The sequence below is a fragment of the Protomyctophum bolini genome, assembly GCF_963924005.1.
Source record: "Protomyctophum bolini genome assembly, chromosome: 14".
Classification (NCBI taxonomy): domain Eukaryota; kingdom Metazoa; phylum Chordata; class Actinopteri; order Myctophiformes; family Myctophidae; genus Protomyctophum; species Protomyctophum bolini.
Genome location: NC_137875.1, coordinates 16,694,548 through 16,712,824, shown reverse-complemented (window position 1 = coordinate 16,712,824; position 18,277 = coordinate 16,694,548). Strand labels below are relative to the sequence as shown.

At 43.0% G+C, this 18,277-nt stretch overlaps 1 protein-coding gene across 1 annotated transcript in view; it reads left to right on the top strand.

The window, feature by feature from the left end:
* The window catches only part of LOC308328427 (metal transporter CNNM1-like), a 34,534-nt gene that overhangs the window by 1,522 nt on the left and 14,735 nt on the right, over positions 1 to 18,277 (top strand). The window contains exons 2-6 of the mRNA XM_080782243.1: positions 654 to 895; positions 1,871 to 2,183; positions 11,043 to 11,186; positions 14,576 to 14,716; positions 15,183 to 15,352. Of these exons, the coding sequence (XP_080638369.1) occupies positions 654 to 895; positions 1,871 to 2,183; positions 11,043 to 11,186; positions 14,576 to 14,716; positions 15,183 to 15,352 (1,010 nt within the window). The remainder of the gene's footprint in view (positions 1 to 653; positions 896 to 1,870; positions 2,184 to 11,042; positions 11,187 to 14,575; positions 14,717 to 15,182; positions 15,353 to 18,277) is intronic.

Below are 18,277 nucleotides of genomic sequence, written 5' to 3'. Positions count from 1 at the left end.
ACGTTTTCCCTTTTTCATAACTGTGTTTTTGATCACTCATTTTCAACATTTTACTGTCATTATTACCTTATAGAGCTGTTGTGTGGAAATGTGTTTTTTTTTTTTAGAACTGGAAGTTAATAATAATAAAATTCTAGTTTTATCCTCTGTAATAGCAGTTTGTTTTGTAGACTATTGACCTGTAGGCTAACCCTTACTTGAACTGTCTGTATTAGGGCTGCGAATCTTTGGGTGTCCCACGATTTGATTCGATTCCGATTCTTGGGGTTCGATTCAACTCGATTCTCAATCCAAAAACGATTAAAAAAATAATAATTTCCAGATTCAAAACTATTCTCTATTCAAAATGATTCTCGATTCAATGCTATACATACAATACAGCTGCGCTGAACTGAAGTGACTATTGTACTACAATAACTTGAAAATGACTGAAGACATGATGTTTCCTGTGATTAGGGTAAGCTTACATTTCATATCACAAACACCATGTAGTGAAAACTGTAACTGTAAGCAGAAAAAAATCTTTTGATTTTTGGAAATTATGAATCGATTTTGAATTGTTCATAACGGGAATCGCGATTCTAATTTGAATCGATACAGCACCCATTCTGCAATCTGTTAATGACATTTTTCATTCAATCCATCCATTCCAGGCGAGATCCTGCCCCACTCGGTGGCGTCGCGCCACAGCCTGGCCATCGCGGCGCGGACCGTGTGTTGGACGCGCCTGCTCATGCTGCTGTTCTTCCCCATCGCCTACCCCGTGTCCAAGATCCTGGACATGGCGCTGCGCCAGGAGATCAGCAGCTTCTACACACGGGAGAAGCTGGTGGCCATGCTGCGGGTCACGGACCCCTACCACGACCTGGTGAAGGAGGAGCTCCTGATCATCCAGGTATGGACGGTGTTGATGTTGTCGTGACCAGAGCCTTAGATATAGACAGAGTTACACAAACTGCGTTCACTTCATGGGGCCAGTCCAATGGCGGCTCTATACATAGACTTCTATTGAGAGTGGGGACTCGCGACTGGTGCAAGTCCTGGAATGGAAGTAGGCAGAATGCATTGGACTCAGGCATGCAACAGCCCAGCTTTAATGATGATCCAGTAGAACTAAAAGACAGGTCATTTTATGCTGGGTTGCATACTGAACATAGCCGATCTACGAGCTCACAACACGTCGACACACTGTGAGCTTGTAGATCGGCTATTTTCAGCATGCAACCAAGTGTAAAATCAGCCATTGTGATGCCATCAAGGCCAGCCAAAATAGACATTTTAGTTTTCAAATCCAAATCAACTGTAGATTTTAGTCGACGAAAGTCTTATGCTATTTAGTCGACCACACCAACGCCAAAATATTTCAGATGACAAATGAAGTTTCATTCCAAAGACTACTTATATTAGTGGTTCCCAAAGTGGGGTCCTTGAGGGAGTTCCAGGGGTCCCCAGCTAAATTATAGTTTGTACACTCAGAGTTAAATTAACATTGATTTTTCTATATAAATTGGGGTCTCAGAGAAAGAAATGGCATTAAATGGGGGTCCGTAGACTAATGCATGTCAAACTGGGGGTCCTTGAAATTAAACGGGTTGAGAATCACTGCTAGAGCCGTAAAAAATCTTCTCTTATGGGGGTCCCTGCCTGGCATATCGTTTCAAATGGGGGGTCCGTGGGGCTAATTAGTGTCAATTTGAGGGTCCTTGACATGAAAAGGTTTGGGAACCACTGACCTATAATGACTTAAGACTAAAATCAAAATGTTGCTGTCCAATTATACAACAGGTCGTTTCGAGGAAGCAATCTGATTGATTGAAACAGCTAAACCACACCCTCTTGTGTAATATTGCTTAAATCAATACTAATATAGGGCGCGCTGGAGCTGCGCACCAAGACGGTGGAGGACGTGCTGACACCACTCTCCGACTGCTACATGGTGTCGTCGGACGCCGTGCTGGACTTCGCCACCGTGTCGGACGTGATGCAGAGCGGCTTCACGCGCATCCCTGTGTACCAGGGCGAGCGTCGCAACATCGTGGACGTCCTCTTCGTCAAGGACCTGGCCTTCGTAGACCCCGACGACTGCACGCCGCTCAAGGCCGTCACGCAGTTCTACAAGCGGCCCATGCACTGTGTGTTCAGCGACGCCCGGCTCGACGTCATGCTCGACGACTTCAAGAGAGGTAGGGCTAAAACCTATAACCTGTATAGCCTATAACCGAGCCCAACCGTTCATATCACTGGTGGGTCAACCGTTTTCATATCAAGGCCCATTATTTATTCGTCATTTAACGCATTTAGAACAAATTCCACAAATGTCTTCTGAATCCTGACAGTTTTCTGTAAAACCCATGTCGTTCTCAAACATTTTCATGTCAAGGACCCCCAAGATTATATGTATGTAATTGGCCTCAGACCCCCTTCTGAAAATATGTTGTTCCAGGGACCTTCCAGAAGCAAAGATTTGAGTTAAAAACGTTTGCTCTGAAAGAATATATATTCAAAGATTTGCACTACATTTTCACGATTTTTCTAAAATAGCAGACCTACAAGCTCGTAGCTTGAGCTTGTAGATCTGCTATTTTTCAATAGTTAAAGTATAACATAATGCTTAAAACACCAAAAGGGGTTCCCGCCCAAAATGGGTTAAGGCACGGTCGGACCACCATTTGATGAGACTAGACCTGTACGTGCCCGTTGTATTTTGTTGTCGTTGGATGCGATTTTGTCCACAATGCTATATATGCTGTATTGATGTGTTCCATAGGAGAGATAACAGGCAGACAGTGATCAAAATACAATTCTTCTACAAAAAGAAAATCAACCAGGTGCTCGATGGAGATGCAAAACAGTAAAGTAAAGTAGGGCTGGTGCTTCAAGGATCAGTGGGACTTAAATACTAAAGAAAAGGCGGCGATCCGAGCAAAAAAATGAGGAGAGGGTGGATAAAATGTACTTTATTTAGAAAAGTTAAAATAAGCCAACATGTTGTGACTCAAACAGGTCTTCATCAGGGCCATACTTGCCCTGATACTGGCCCACTCTGTTTGAGTCGAAACATGTTGGCTTATTTTAACTTTTCTAAATAAAGTACATTTATTTTTACCCACCCTCTCCTCATTTTTAATCTTTTGAGTGCTCGGATCGGCGCCTTTTCATTACAATTCTTCTACGTTCTCTAATTATGTGGACTTCTTGTAAATTAAGTGATGCAGATGCAATAGTTTAACTCTTGAGAGCGTAAAATGAAACCAAATCGACCTGTCCATTTGGTTTCATTTTACACTCTCAAGAGTTAAAGATCTATAAGTGCTCAGATCTATAATGGTTACCAACTAAACTCTCCATCATTTAGCTGGGGACCACCTGGAACCCCCTCAAAGACCACTGGTGGTCCACGGATCACTGGTTGAAACCCACTGAGAGTATGCGCAATTGCGCATGCATAAAGTGAGTCAGTGGCAAAGTAAGTTTAATGTTGTTTAATGCAATCAGATAGGACCTTTCTGTTTGGATGTATGGGCTGTCGAGGCCAAAAAGTAGTTTTCTTTGCCACTCAGTAGGCGTTCCTGCATGACTTCCGGGTACGATGATGATGTCACGCGCAAATCCCTTCTATAGGCTACATCACATTTTCATATCAAAGAGCGAGCCTGATCTCACCCAAGCACAGTGAAATAGCACGGATTGGCAATTCCGTGCATACACGCCTAGAAAACCCCCAAATCCGTACATATTGCACTACTACTGTTTTGACTACTACTGTGTTTGGGTGAGATCGGTGCAAAGAGCAGTACATTTAGGCTATATGTATTAGGCCACGGACCCCCATCTGAAAAGCATTTGTGTCAGGGACCGCTACAATGCCCCCATAATACGTGTGTAAAATATTTCAAAATATTTTGAAATTGGACCCTTACTATGACAGTACTATCACGTGTACTGTATAGCCGTATACAGCATGTTACGCTGCATCAGTGCATCACACACACACACACACACACACACACACACACACACACACACACACACACACACACACACACACACACACACACACCTGTAAGGGTCAGTTATCGACCGACGCGCAAGTTTTGGGTATCGGACGGTATCGGGAAGGGGGGGAAAAATTGTGTCGTACATCTCTACAATATAACACCTTTAATATCATTTAAGGAATTCATTGTAGCATTACTGTGGAATAAAACCCCATTATGGTAAGTTAACACTTTGAGAGCTCATGGTGTTAACATGTTTCAAAACATTTGATAAAAAAAAAAAAAAAAAACACTTTGAGAGCTTCCCCCTCGGTGCCATGCTTCACATCAACTGTATATGAGCCCTGCTTCCGTGTGTGTCACACGCCTCACAGAGACGAAACCGAAAGCACATTGAAGTCTAGCAGCTGGCCATGTTGTTTATCTTTCGCCAGAAACGGTAATATGTCGACGGATTTGACAAAAAGACACATTTTTGAATATTTTTCTGAGAAAACAGGCAGGAAAGAAAGCATAATGAGTGGATTCCAATGGGGTGCACTGAAGGTTGCCTAGCAACCTGGGCACAGTAGAGGTACTGTATGTGTTTGGCTTCTGCCGGTCGATTTTGATATAAAGCTGTAAAACCACGGCGCTGCGGGTTCGGCTATCAAAGGATAACTATGATAACCTGCGGTATGGCTGGTATGGCCGTTAGAATTTCACTCATGTTAACTTAATTTGTTGTTGTAATGTATACTCTGCTATACTTTCGGGTGTGCAAGTGCACGTATATATTACTTTATTTCCATATCGTGACTAATTCCTAGGCAGGAGCCTAGGACCTAAATAATGAATCAGTGTTTCATGAATCTTGGAGCTCAAGCACATGGCTTAAGGGTAGCAAATCTACAAGCTCTCATCGTGTCATGCTGCAATGCGTTGTGGGCTTGTAGATCAGCTATTTTGATACAAAAATAAAAAAACGTTTTTTTCCGTGCCATCGAACAAAGCTTCAAATATTCAAATGTTTGGGGTCAGCCCTAACAATATACACAACGAAATATTAGAACAGCAGCAATAATAAACAATGACAAAGCATATCACAGCATTAGAAAGAAGAGAATAAAATAGTATATGTGCACTTGGTTATAGCACAGTGTCTTTATGTCGGCCATACATTGATCACACATTGGGAGGAGACCCCGGGGCAGACCAAGGACCAGATGGAGGCATTACATCGCCACACTGGCCTTGGAACACCAAACTAATGTTGCTCTGGAGAGGGAAGTCTGGAGCTGTTACCCCTGCGACCTGACTACGGATAAGCGGTTGAAGATGGATGGATGGATGAGCTCCTTTCTTGGGTTTTTTACGTCCATTCATTTTCACAGAACTCTGCTCGTGAAACCATGCCGTTCACAGACAGCACTGTTGACAAATGATTGATGATGTGTTGCCTGTGAATTTCCTTGGCAGTTGTTGGTGATGCGGAGGTTCCCGAGGAACACACAAGTAATTCACACGAATCAGTGCTAGGGGTTTAAGTTAATTCGCTTGAGGTGGTAACGACAAGTCTGGTTACAACAATTCATTCTTCATTACCGTATACAACGCATCTGTCACACATGCCTCAGTCTCCAGCCACTCTGCGCTGAAGCCGCAACTAACCACACGATCACACCATTGAGCATGATACATGGTGGTGTGTGTGTGTGTGTGTGTGTGTGTGTGTGTGTGGGGGGGGGGGGGGTACGTGTGAATGATATCAAAGTTGGAGTCAGCTTCTATTAAATATATAGTTTCAATTTATTGTACACTTCCTCTCTGTCCCCCCACCGCAGGATGCGCTCCCATGCATGCACCATAGACAAAACTGGGTGGGAAAAAACGTTCGATTCAAATGGATTGATGTCAACCAGAGCAGTGTTGATTTCGTCCACTAAAACTAAGACGAACAATGTTCGTCGACTACCTTTTTTCACTAACGAAAACTAAATGGAAACTAAATGAAAACAAAGCTATGATGACTGAAACTAATAAATATATTGACACTTTCGACACTTAAAATGCTAGGAAGGGACTAGTGGACAAGAGATCCAGTATATGTCATTTTACACTGAATGCTGAAAATAGCCGATCTTCAAGCCCACAACGCGCCGTGGCGCATTGTGAGCTTGTAGATAATTTTAGTCTGTAGATTTAGTCGACTGAAATCGTATGACATTTAGTCGACTAAAACTAGACTAACGCTATAACATTCCAGGTGACTAAAATGTGACTAAAACTAAATTAAGTTTCATAAAATGAAACAAGGAAACAAGTTAGCCCAAGTTAGGGCTTTCTGTGATATCCTTTTAGCACCATTGTATAATCGTACCACTGTCCTATTTGCAAACTTTTAATAAAGTATTCATCCATCCATCCATCCATCTTCAACCGCTAATCCGTAGTCGGGTCGCGGGGGCAACAGCTCTACCAGAGTGTTCCAGACTTTCCTCTCCAGAGCAACATTAGTAACTTCCTCCTGGGGGGATCCCGAGACGTTCCAAGGCCAGTGAGTCGATGTTGTTTCCTCCAACTGCGCCTTGGTCTGCCCCCAGAGGTCTCCTCCCAGTGGGACTCGCCTCAAGGACCTCCCTAGGGAGACGCCCGAGAGGCAATAAAGTATTCAATAATAATACAAAACAGAAGCCCTGTCTAGTGTCTAGCTGCTGCTAGACTAATGAATCGATGTCCTCAGTGGAAGTTTGATTGACAGAACCTGCTGATGTACTGTAAGAAAGCATGATGTTTTTGACGGGAAGTAATCACGACTGGACCTTTGACATACTTTTTTTCCTCTTTTTTTTGAGCGGTGCTCTGTCTGTCTGTCTGTCTGTCTGTCCGCCCGTCCGTCCTTCCGTCCGTTGGAGCACGGATTGTGCTCATCTGATTGGCTGAGCACAGCATGTGATATGTACGATGATAAGAGCGCCGCTCACTTCACACAAGTGTGATCTTTGTATCTTTGCAGCAGAAGTAATACAAATGTTTTTTGTAAGCATGCATGACGTTCTTGTTTGACAGGAAATAATCAAGATTGGACTTTTGATATAAAAAAGAGCCATATAAATGATAAAAAAATATCTCGTGGCATATATCGTTAATGTTGTCCCCGCTATGACCGCGGATGTGCTCTAAAAGGGTGACGAACATATTTTTCATCTCGGCTCATCTTTAAGCGTTGGGATTAGACGGAACAGCAGTGCCATTCATTGTGTGCAGGGCCCAGATGGGATGGCACAGGGACCTTCATAAATTAGCACTGACATTTACGAGGCCTGGCTCTTCATCTCTTTGAGGAGGACCGTAATGGATGACTGTCGACTTTCACATGCAGTGATCCGAAGACAACATCTAAGCCTTATTTTAGCTCTACAATTGCGAAATTGTGTTGTGTGTGTGTGTGTGGGGGGGGGGGGGGGGGGGGGGAGCATTTTCACTTAATATGCTGTGACATATAGCCAAAAATAGCAGGAGATATAGCACATGCAACCCTGTCCTCAAATGGTTATGATGTCACTGAAAGCCCCTACATAGCACCCCCAACCCGGAGAGAGAGCTTCACCCTTTAAGCCAGCTTGGCCCTCCTCCTAGTTCCCTCGAACTATACCCCAAATCTTATTGGCAGAAATTGCCTATTGCTTCATTGTCTATTTTTTACCTACTATGCACAGAATTAATGAATATGGACGCTAGGGTTCAGAAGGTTAAACTCTTGAACCCTATTAGTTGACTCATGGGGTCCCCCCATAACACCAAGGGCCTTATTTTCGCCGATGCCTTTATACCATTTTATACTATTTTGAAAAACATTTAAAAATACTTCTACACTGGCAGGTTTTGAGCTTGTAAATTGGCTGTTTGATCTATTTAAAATATTTGAACAAATAGTAAAAAAAAAAAAAAAAAAAAAAAGGCAAATACATATATAAACCGCTACTTTTTCCCATGCTTTGAACCCTGCGGCCTAAACAACGGTGCGGCTAATCTATGTTTTTTTTTTTTTTTTACAGCTAACGGCCACTAGGGGACCTTCTAAATCTATCTCTATGGCCGGTCCACGTCCACCTGCGGCTTATAGTCCAGTGCGGCTTGTATTTGTACATTAGTTTTTTCCCTACATTTAGCTGGTGCGGCTTATATTCAGGTGCACTTTGTAGTCGGGAAATTACGGTAGTTAAAATAGCCAATCTACAAGCTCACGACGTGTCAAAGTAGATTGGCTATTTTATCTATTCAAAAGTGTTTTTCAAGATAGTAAAACAAGGCAAAGCAGTTTAGAGATAAGGTTTAGCATGGAGGAAATTATAGCCCTATAAGTGTTAAAGAACAGATTTTCAAGCGTCCGGTGAAGTATACTAACCTGGCCCAGCGTCGGGGTGACCCCGCCATGCCCCACACTGACTGCATGAAAAATGCAAGGCCAACCTTTCCAATGTCCTTTCTTTGTCACGCATCTCTCCCCCCCTCCACCCACCCCCACTCCGCTGTCAGGGATTAACCCCCCCCCCCCCCCCTCCCTAGCAAGAAGCTGTGATGATGCCTAACTGAGAAGGGCAAGGGCCAGGGGTGAGGGGTGTGTGCGTGTGCGTGCGTGTTCTAAATGTCAGTGGAATGTTACTGTGGGATGTTGTTGATTTTGTACATTGCAGTAAAGGTATAGTCTAATGGGCACCAGGAGGTTATACAAGACGATCTTATCGACCTATACTGCATGCAGTCTGGGAGCCTACTGGCTGCGATTAGGAAACACGGAAGTGACTGCGCTGCTCCGTGCTTGCAGTTAGGTTTAGGTTAGGGTATGAGGAGGGTTGTCGTTCTCAGTAGGCTCTCAGCATGTGCAGTAGACCGATAAGATCGTCTTATCGGTTGATTTTCACTCGAAACCACTACGGCATATACTGCATATACAGTATAGTTATAGGTAGGCTCATGCGCGTGCACACACACACACACACACACACACACACACACACACACACACACACACACACACACACACACACACACACACACACACACACACACACACACACACACACACACACACACACACACACACACACACACACACACAGTATGTGGACCATGGTGACGTGATCAATTCTTGATAAAAAGCTTCTAATATATTATTCATGCCCTAAAATCTATAAATCTCACACTATTAAGACAACCGGCCGGTTCCACACGCTGCACAAGGTGCCCTTTTTTCCACTTGAGCACCTGCCCCTCTAAATGTCTGTGCACGCCACGGCTGAGGGAGGCCTGGGCCCAGGGAGGACTGTCATAATAAATCAAACATCAAATCACACATAATCATGGTGCATAAACACGGACGCACACACACGCACGCACACACGCGGTGCACACATTTGCTGACAGATTTCCAACTCGCACACTGGAATGCAGTTTTATGCCAGCCTGGAGGAGACTGGCAGAGCAGAAACGATTACAGCGGGGACATGCATGTGCAGACCCACTCTTCTCCCCTGTGTGTGTGTGTGTGTGTGTGTGTGTGTGTGTGTGTGCACATGCGTGTGTGTGGGTGCGTGTGCATGTACGGGTAAAGTGCGTTCATGCATGCAAGTATTATGCAACATGAAAGTGATGTAATTCTTTGCCTAGCACAGGGCCAAACTCACGTGCCACACCTGAGCTCTTCAGACAAGAGGACGGATGGCACATCTCATCCACTCAACTCCACACATACCTAAGAAAATGAAAGAAAGAAAAGGAAACAGACTACATCAAAAGTAATCAACAAACTATACTATGAGACCGTCATGCAGCGTGGTCTGCAGCATTTTCCAAAATAATTATGAAAAATAAATGTAAATGAAAAAACACGGCCCCCTCACGTATTAGAAGGACAATATCATGCAGACAGTCACCATAAAAAACAAATAACAAATATCTAAATACTGAATTGAGCAACTTTTTTTTAAAGTGAAATATCCCTGTAAGTAAAATAATTGAGTACTTTTTCCACCACTGAAGGTTGCGTAATCTATGTTTACGTGAAAAGCCAAGTCAAGTGTCAAACCGTCTATCCTAATGTGCCTCTCTCGGCCGAGTCACAGACCTGATGACAGGTGTCACTCACTCTCACACACACACACACACACACACACACACACACACACGTTAACACAGATACTTAACTTCAAATTTCCCTTCTGCATTTGCATTCACACATTGCAGTGTACCAGATTTCATTAACCTTGGGGACCCCATTAATCTACCTATTCTGGGGTGACCATTCAGCAAATCTCGCAGCTATTTTTGGTGCAACTAATTTGCGTGTGGTTTCTTGCACGCATGCACGCACGCAGACCCACACGCACATACACATAGTCACACCGTATGTACTTGTGCACAATAAATGCAGCAATAAATACAACCTTGAACGCTATCTCGAGCTTCATCAATTATGTTCACAAACATAATATTCCTGCTTTCATTTTCATGGTGTCAACATGTCATCTCTCTTTTCTTTTGTACACTCTACCTCTCTCACGCATGCACGCACGCACGCACGTCGCACGTGCGTGAGAGAGAGGTAGCTCAAGTCCCTCTCCTCATCGAATCATTGGCCTTCACACACCCACTCTCTCAGACCCAATCGACAGGAGAGACAGAGCCATCATCACACTCCCATCACTCACAATGGCAGATGACAGCGACTGCCCCCTCAATCATCACTCCACTTCACATGGGGTGCATACTTAGTGTCTAAACTAAGTACTGCACCCCTTCACATTGCTGCCATCTGGACGCAGAGGAGGGAACACGCTCCCAGCGCCCACAGTGGTGAAGTACATCTTGATGACATCATCAAGATGTACTTCACAATGTTAATGTTTTTTTCAGACCTCCAGTTCAAGGAAACAAAGAATGGGCAGACTTTTTATATTATTTCCACACAACAGCTCTAAGGTATGACTGGAAGTGAGTGGAATTCCCCATTAATCTCATAACAGGTCTAATGGGCTAAGCCTCTCTCTCTCTCTCTCCCCTCAGGTAAGTCCCACCTGGCAGTGGTCCAGAGAGTGAACAACGAGGGCGAAGGTGACCCGTTCTATGAGGTCATGGGCATCGTCACTCTGGAGGACATCATCGAGGAGATCATCAAGGCTGAGATCGTGGACGAAACGGATCTCTACAGTACGTACAACGTGTGAACCGTTGACCTTTGTGTGTGAACCGTTGACCTTTGTGTTCACACTAGAAGCAAATCCCATTTTTTTACCAAATCGGAATAAATGTTTATTTCTTCTTCAGAATGCTTTTATTATTACATTACATTGTAGGATGAAACGAGATAATCTTTTTTTTTGTTTTGTTTTTTCCATAAGCAACAGCTATCAGTAACGCTGGGTTGGTGCCGGGGAATTTTGTTTGTGAGGACAAAAGTCGACAACCATTGAATTTGACAACCCTAGCTGTATATCCTGTATAAGAGGGCTGTCACGGCCATGACACTGGGGCCCTATAATGACACACCTGCTTCGAATGTGATCGACCAATAATCACCAGGAGGTTATACTTATCATCGACCTATCCTATACAGTCTGGGAGCCTACTGGCTGCCATTAGGAAACATCCTATACAGTAAACTATCCTATACAGTCTGGGAGCCTACTGGCTGCCATTAGGAAACACGGAAGTGACTGCGCTGCTCCGTGCTTGCGGTTAGGTTTAGGTTAGGGTATGAGGAGGGTTGTCGTTCTCAGTAGGCTCTCAGCATGTGCAGTAGACCGAAAAGATCGTCTTGATAATTAACCTACTGGTGATTATTTGTTGATTTTCACTCGAAACCGCAAAAATGACATACCTGGGTCAATCCTGCAGAGGACCTGACTGAGATACTCTGTTTAAAATGACATACCTGGGTCAATCCTGCAGAGGACCTGACTGAGATACTCTGTTTAAAATGACATACCTGGGTCAATCCTGCAGAGGACCTGACTGAGATACTCTGTTTAAAATGCCCTCATTGATAGTACAGTAGGTTGACAGGAAATAGGGGACAGAGAGAGATGGGGAGATATGGAGAGAGACGCCCAGCCTCGAAGGCTTTCGGGGTCGGGACTCGAACCCACAATGCGAGTATATATATTTTGTGTAAAAATGAACCAAAAGTCAAAAAAGGTAATCAGCACCAGATTTGACTGTGCACCCACGTACGTTATGATCACATGAAAACATTTTCCATACCAAGTACTAGACTTGGACAACTGGACTCTCAGGGGTTCCCACGAGATGAAAAACAACTATTCATACTATTTCTATTTTTTATGGAGGGACAGACAGTAGGCTGACAGGAGATGGGGAGAGAGATTGGGGGATGACATGCAGTGGAGGCCGTAGGGATCGGGAGTCGAACCCGCAGCACACTGCCAGACTGTGTTACCAGCCAAGGTGCCTGGACCGCTGAGCCACGGCCCAGGCCGTCTTCCGACATGGTTGAATAGCAAATAGCAAATCAGTGTCTTTCAGATTCTGTTCCGTCATCGAACTTGTTAGTGCTAAACTAAATCAATTCTAGTAGATCTTCAGCGTATATAGCATCTTATCTCTGCTATATCTCCTCCCTTTGTGTTCTCATCAAGCCATTGATTGGCAATTAATTCAAGCGGAATAAACAGACTAATCCCACAGAGGATCGCTATAATCTGCTCCGCTGGAATTAGCTGGAAGGATTCTCCACGGGAGATTATTCCAAATGTCAGACTCTCTCGTTATGTGGGGAATTTATTGGTGGTCTTTTTTTCATTTCAAAGAAAGCCTTGAAGATATATCATTCGTTCTCGTTACGGTCACATGTTTTAACCCATTCTGGGTGGGAACCCCTTTTGGTGTTTTAAGCATTACCGGTATGTTATACTTTAGCTATTGAAAAATAGCAGATCTACAAGCTTGTAGGTCTGCTATTTTTGAAAAATCGTGAAAATGTGGCACAAATCTTTGAATATATATTCTTTCAGAGCGAACGGTTTTAACTCAAATCCTTGCTAATGTCAGGATTTTTTTTTATTTCAACGTCAGGCCTACATGCAGTGCACACGTGCACGACTGCCCACACACACACACACACACACACACAAACACTGTATCATCTGCCAGGCCAAAGGCCAGGGCAGCAGGTTATGTATAGATTTGCTGCCGTTCTGCATTTTCTCGAAAACACACTAGAAAAGATCTCTGGTAGGCTTCGTAGCCTACCCAGAGCACTGTCTGTCGCGGGGTGGAGCCGTTGGGACACGAGGAACAGGGAGAAATAGAGTTTGCGTGTGACAGTCGGCGCAATGGTTCACTTTTTTTTGGTGAACCCAGTTTGTGGAGAACTTCTTGTGAAAGAGTGGATTTTGAAGGTGCACTGCATTCTACAGAGGCGGGGACATGCGATTCCAATCTGGATATGATTGGATGTCGCGTTCATGATGTTATTTTGTATAGGAAATAGGCCCTGGCCACGAATTACAGATTGCAGATCTGGAGATATGGAGTATCAAAAACACTGTTTGACTGTCATTGTCATGCACATCACTCACGAGACCATAATCATCGCTATAACGGAGATAACAATCATGAACGCATCTGTCTTTCTGGCGGTCTTACGAGCAGATCATTTTGCTGAGAGGGGTACAAACTTTTTTGCTTAGAGCAATGGTTGGTTCCCAAAGTGGGGTCCTTGAGGGAGTTCCAGGGGGTCCCCAGCTAAATGATAGTTTGGAACCAAATGGACCATTATGGGTCTGCATGTAACTCAGAGAGTGTAGCCTACACATTTGTACACTCAAACTTAAATTAACATTGAAATGTACAATATAAATTGGGGTCTCAGAGATAGAAATGCCATTAAATGGGGGTCTGTAGACTAATTCAGGTCAAACCACTGGCCTTAGAGGACAACCTCTTGCAGTTTACTGTCTCACTCTGTGTATAAACTGTCCGAATCTAAAGCCCATCCATAATTCATTGCACGGTGGCGTCACACGCCGAAAATAGCCCACCTACACGGATGCGCCGAGCATAAATTAGGCGTTAATTGCTCTCTAGTGTGATTCACGAAGTCCTTTGAAGTCTGTGCATATGTGTGGTTCTGTGTCCTCCCATCCTCCCCCGGCCTCCTTCTCTCCACTACAGAGAACGTATAAGGCTGAATACAGCAGCTGGACCTAATTATTATCATGAATTAGTTGAGTTGTCGCAGGTTCCATAACGCCCACATGTTGCTTTTGTTATTTTCTATTTGTCTTTTGGAAATAGATTTATTTATTTAATTTGATCTTCCTGTAATAATTCTTTTAGCTTGCCCCAATCAATCAATTAAAAAACAGCTCCCATGGGCACTATATATATATATATATGGCTGTAAATAAGTCTCATCTTTGCAAACTTGTCCTTTTAATTAAATGTATGCACCGTCTGCAATATGCAGTACATAATCTGCTATCTGTGCATGTGTGTGTGTGTGTGTGTGTGTGTGTGTGTGTGTGTGTGTGTGTGTGTGTGCACGTGTGCTTGTGCGTCTGTGTGTGTGTGTGTAGCTGATAATCGCACCAAGCGACGGGTATCCCACCATGAGAGGAAACACCAGGACTTCTCTATCTTCAAGCTGGCAGAGAATGAGCTACGGGTGAAGATAACCCCTCAGCTTCTGCTCGCAACACACCGCTTCCTAGCCACAGGTAACGGGGTGTGTGTGTGTGTGCATGTGTGTGCCAATGTAGTTTTGCAATTTTCATTAGTTTTGATTTGTTTTGACTTTTAATTTTCTATTTAATTTAGTTTGTATTTGTTTTTTTGTGAACATTTTTTTCTTTAGTTTAGTTTTGTATTCGTTTGGTGTTTGTTTTAAACACACAATACAGTCCTATCAGTTAGTTATCGTGTAAAAGGCATTTTTTACAATTCTAATTTTAGTTCTAGGATTAGTTTTAGTATCGACTGTATAATAAGCATGATTGATTGATTGATTGATTGATGGAATACTTGAACACTTTGCAAAAACAAAAAGCACAGGGAAAGTACAGTTCAATACAATGTCTGCTAAGAGGACTTAAAACTCAAGAAAGCCTAGATAGCTATGGCTTGTTTGCATTGCGGTCCTTTATAGTTGGTATACTCAATTCATGTAAAATGCTGTGTCTCTAGAGGTGGAGCTCTTCAGGCCGAGTCGCATGTCTGAGAAGATCCTGCTGTGTCTCATCAAGCATCCCAACGTGGTCCAGGAGCTCAAGTTCAACGCCAAGAACAAACGCTCACCTCAGCACTACCTCTACACCAGGAACAAACCCGTCGACTACTTTGTCCTGATTCTGCAGGTAGGCCAATCAAAAGGTCCACATCTCTGTGTCCTCCTGCTGATACAAAGTGGGCTGTATACATTCTGAGTAAAGGTTTTGAGTGTTCTACTTGAGCAGGGGTAGCCAACTTTGACGATGAAGAGGGCCACTATATTTCCACACTCACTCCCTGTAGGGCCATATGTTATACTGTCATAGCAAAAATAGCCGATCTACAAGTAAAAAACGTGTCACAGGCTATTTTTGCTACATTCATATTGAGATCTTGAATAATTATTTGCTATTTTTTAATTGGAATCCTGAAAATTAACATTTCTAATTATGTCATTTCAAATGCCTTTAATTATACTTGTGCCGAGCAATGAGCTACTAATTTAGACTGAAGTAATTACAGCGGGTCATTTTTGCATGTTGTGGAATTGTAACAGCTGAAACCAATATTATATCAGTATTCTGACATTAACCTGAGGGCCACATTAAGTGAAGGTGGGGGCCGCATGTGGCCCCGGGCCACCAGTTGCCCACCCCTGTACTTGAGCATTTTTAGATGCTTGATGCGTATACATTTCAAAGACAAATCTTGTACTTTTGACATTTTAGCAAAGGGGGGAAAGTACCATAGCCTACTTTATGAATGAACCACTCACTGTATGCCCTAAGTCAAAGAAAATAGCAGATCTAGAAGATCACAATGTGGCGAGCTGTTCTCACAGTATTGTTGAATTTTGTTTCTAAAGTTATTTTTAATTTATTTTTTAAGCATTGACTTTTGAATACTAAGTATTTTAATGAAGCAAGTATTCTCCAGTACTTTAACTCAAACACAAATTGGACACAGCAACTATCACTTCTTAACTACCTGGGGGTTGATGGTAACAAGATGACTCGCCCCGTTTCCTCCCAGAATTTTCCCCAGTGAGGGGTGGGAGAGGCTGGACAGCAGACTTTGAATTTCTCTGACTATAAACTTTCATGACAGCAGACAGCCTAAGTAGAAATATAATTTATGAAAAGCTACTACAGTAAAGTCTGTTCACAGAAGTTGTTGTAGGATATAGGGGATTATCTGACGAGGTACCATTTGAGTGGGCAAAACCTTACATAAATAATAACAAAATAATACTAAATTGTTTATAGGGTCAATATAAATCAAATAATATAGCCTTTCCACAGGAGTATCTTTTTATATATTTCCAAAAAGAATACAAACAGCCAATAGCATATTACAAAGTTATCCCCCTCACTGGTGAAAATTCCGGGAGGAAAAACGGGCAAGCACCGGGGTGAGTCATCCAGTATTCGGGTTGATTACTTGAGTCCGCCATTGACAACGGGACACCTCCCCCCCCTCCCTCCCTCCCTGCACGTGGCCTTATTAATTACGGGTTGAATTTACGCCGACCGCTAAAAGGGTCACAAATACTAACGCACTGACAAAATGGCCGCCCTTGCAGATGCGGGCTGCCGCGACAACAATTGAAAGCAGAGGATGATGAGTTCATTTGCCAGGAATCGTGGTAATTGCGTGATTGTTTGTCTCCTGGGTAGGAGGGCCCATTACATGACTAATGAACTGTGAGCCCAGACTAATAGCCTCCAGCTGAGAATGAATGGATTTAACCACTTAAACCCTCTAGTCTTAGAGAACCGGACTTGAGTTACAACTGTACTTTGACCGCTTGTTTCCGTCAACGCAAACCCCCCCCCCAAAAAAACCCAAATAATTGCTGATCTACAAGCTCACACAAACGTGTCGCACGGATGTCACTCCCCCCCCCCCCCCCCCCCTGTGCTAGGGTTCAAGTTGTTAACCAAAACCACTCAGTGGACCCCGGGTAAATGAAGCATATCGTTATTCATTCATTCATTTATCGATTCATATATCGAGAGAGAGACATTGAGGTTTCCCTCATTTGCAGTGTCGTCAAGATACAGTACAACATAATACAACATTTTCAAAGCAATAAACAAAAAAAACAACAAAACGGAAAAGCAACATTTCCTCATTTTGTGATCTAATACATGTTTAAAAACAGTTGCAGACACTTGGGGTGGGGTAAGTCTTCAATCAAAGATTTAAATTGTACCGTATGGTCCGTATGTAATGGGAGAGCAGTTCTTTAATTTAAGCTGTAAATCATACATGGGCAACTGGTGGCCCGGGGGCCACATGCAGCCCACAGGTTAATATCAGAATACTGATATATTATTGATTTCAGCTGTTACAATTCCAAACATGCAAACATGACCCACTTGAATTACTTCAGTCTATATTAGTAGCTTAATGACTGTATTAAAATGTTATTGTATTTTTTTGTGTCCAATATATTTGAATTTAGTTTGCAATGTTAACATAACTACATGCATTTGTAGTTAAATAAAAAGGTTATTTTCAGGATTGCAAAAATGGCAAGAAATAATTCAGGATTTAAATTAAGATAATCTAGCCCTTACCCGTTGTGTGACGGGCGCAGTACCCCCTTGTGGCCGAGGGGGGTACTGCGCCCTGGGTGCGTTTTCGCTTTTTTAATTCACTAATAAATTAATTATTAATCATTAATGTTTGAAAAGTGGGAGTAATTGGTGCAGGCAGTGAGGAGCTACGGCAGTCACAGTGACAGACAGACACACAGACAGACACACACACACACACACAGACATTGACTGAATTATAGTATGATGATGATGATATGATGATGATGATAGCAAAAAATAGCTGATCTACAAGCTGAAAACGTGATGCCTGTCAGGCATCCATATTTTAACTCCAATGCAAGCTCGAAACGTGGAGCGAAGTGACTCGACTTTAATCCCGAAAAGTAACACTAAAGAAAAGGCAGCGATCCGAGCACTCAAAAGATTAAAAAATGAGGAGGGTGGATAAAAATAAATGTACTTTATTTAGAAAAGTGAAAATAAGCCAACATGTTTCGACTCAAACAG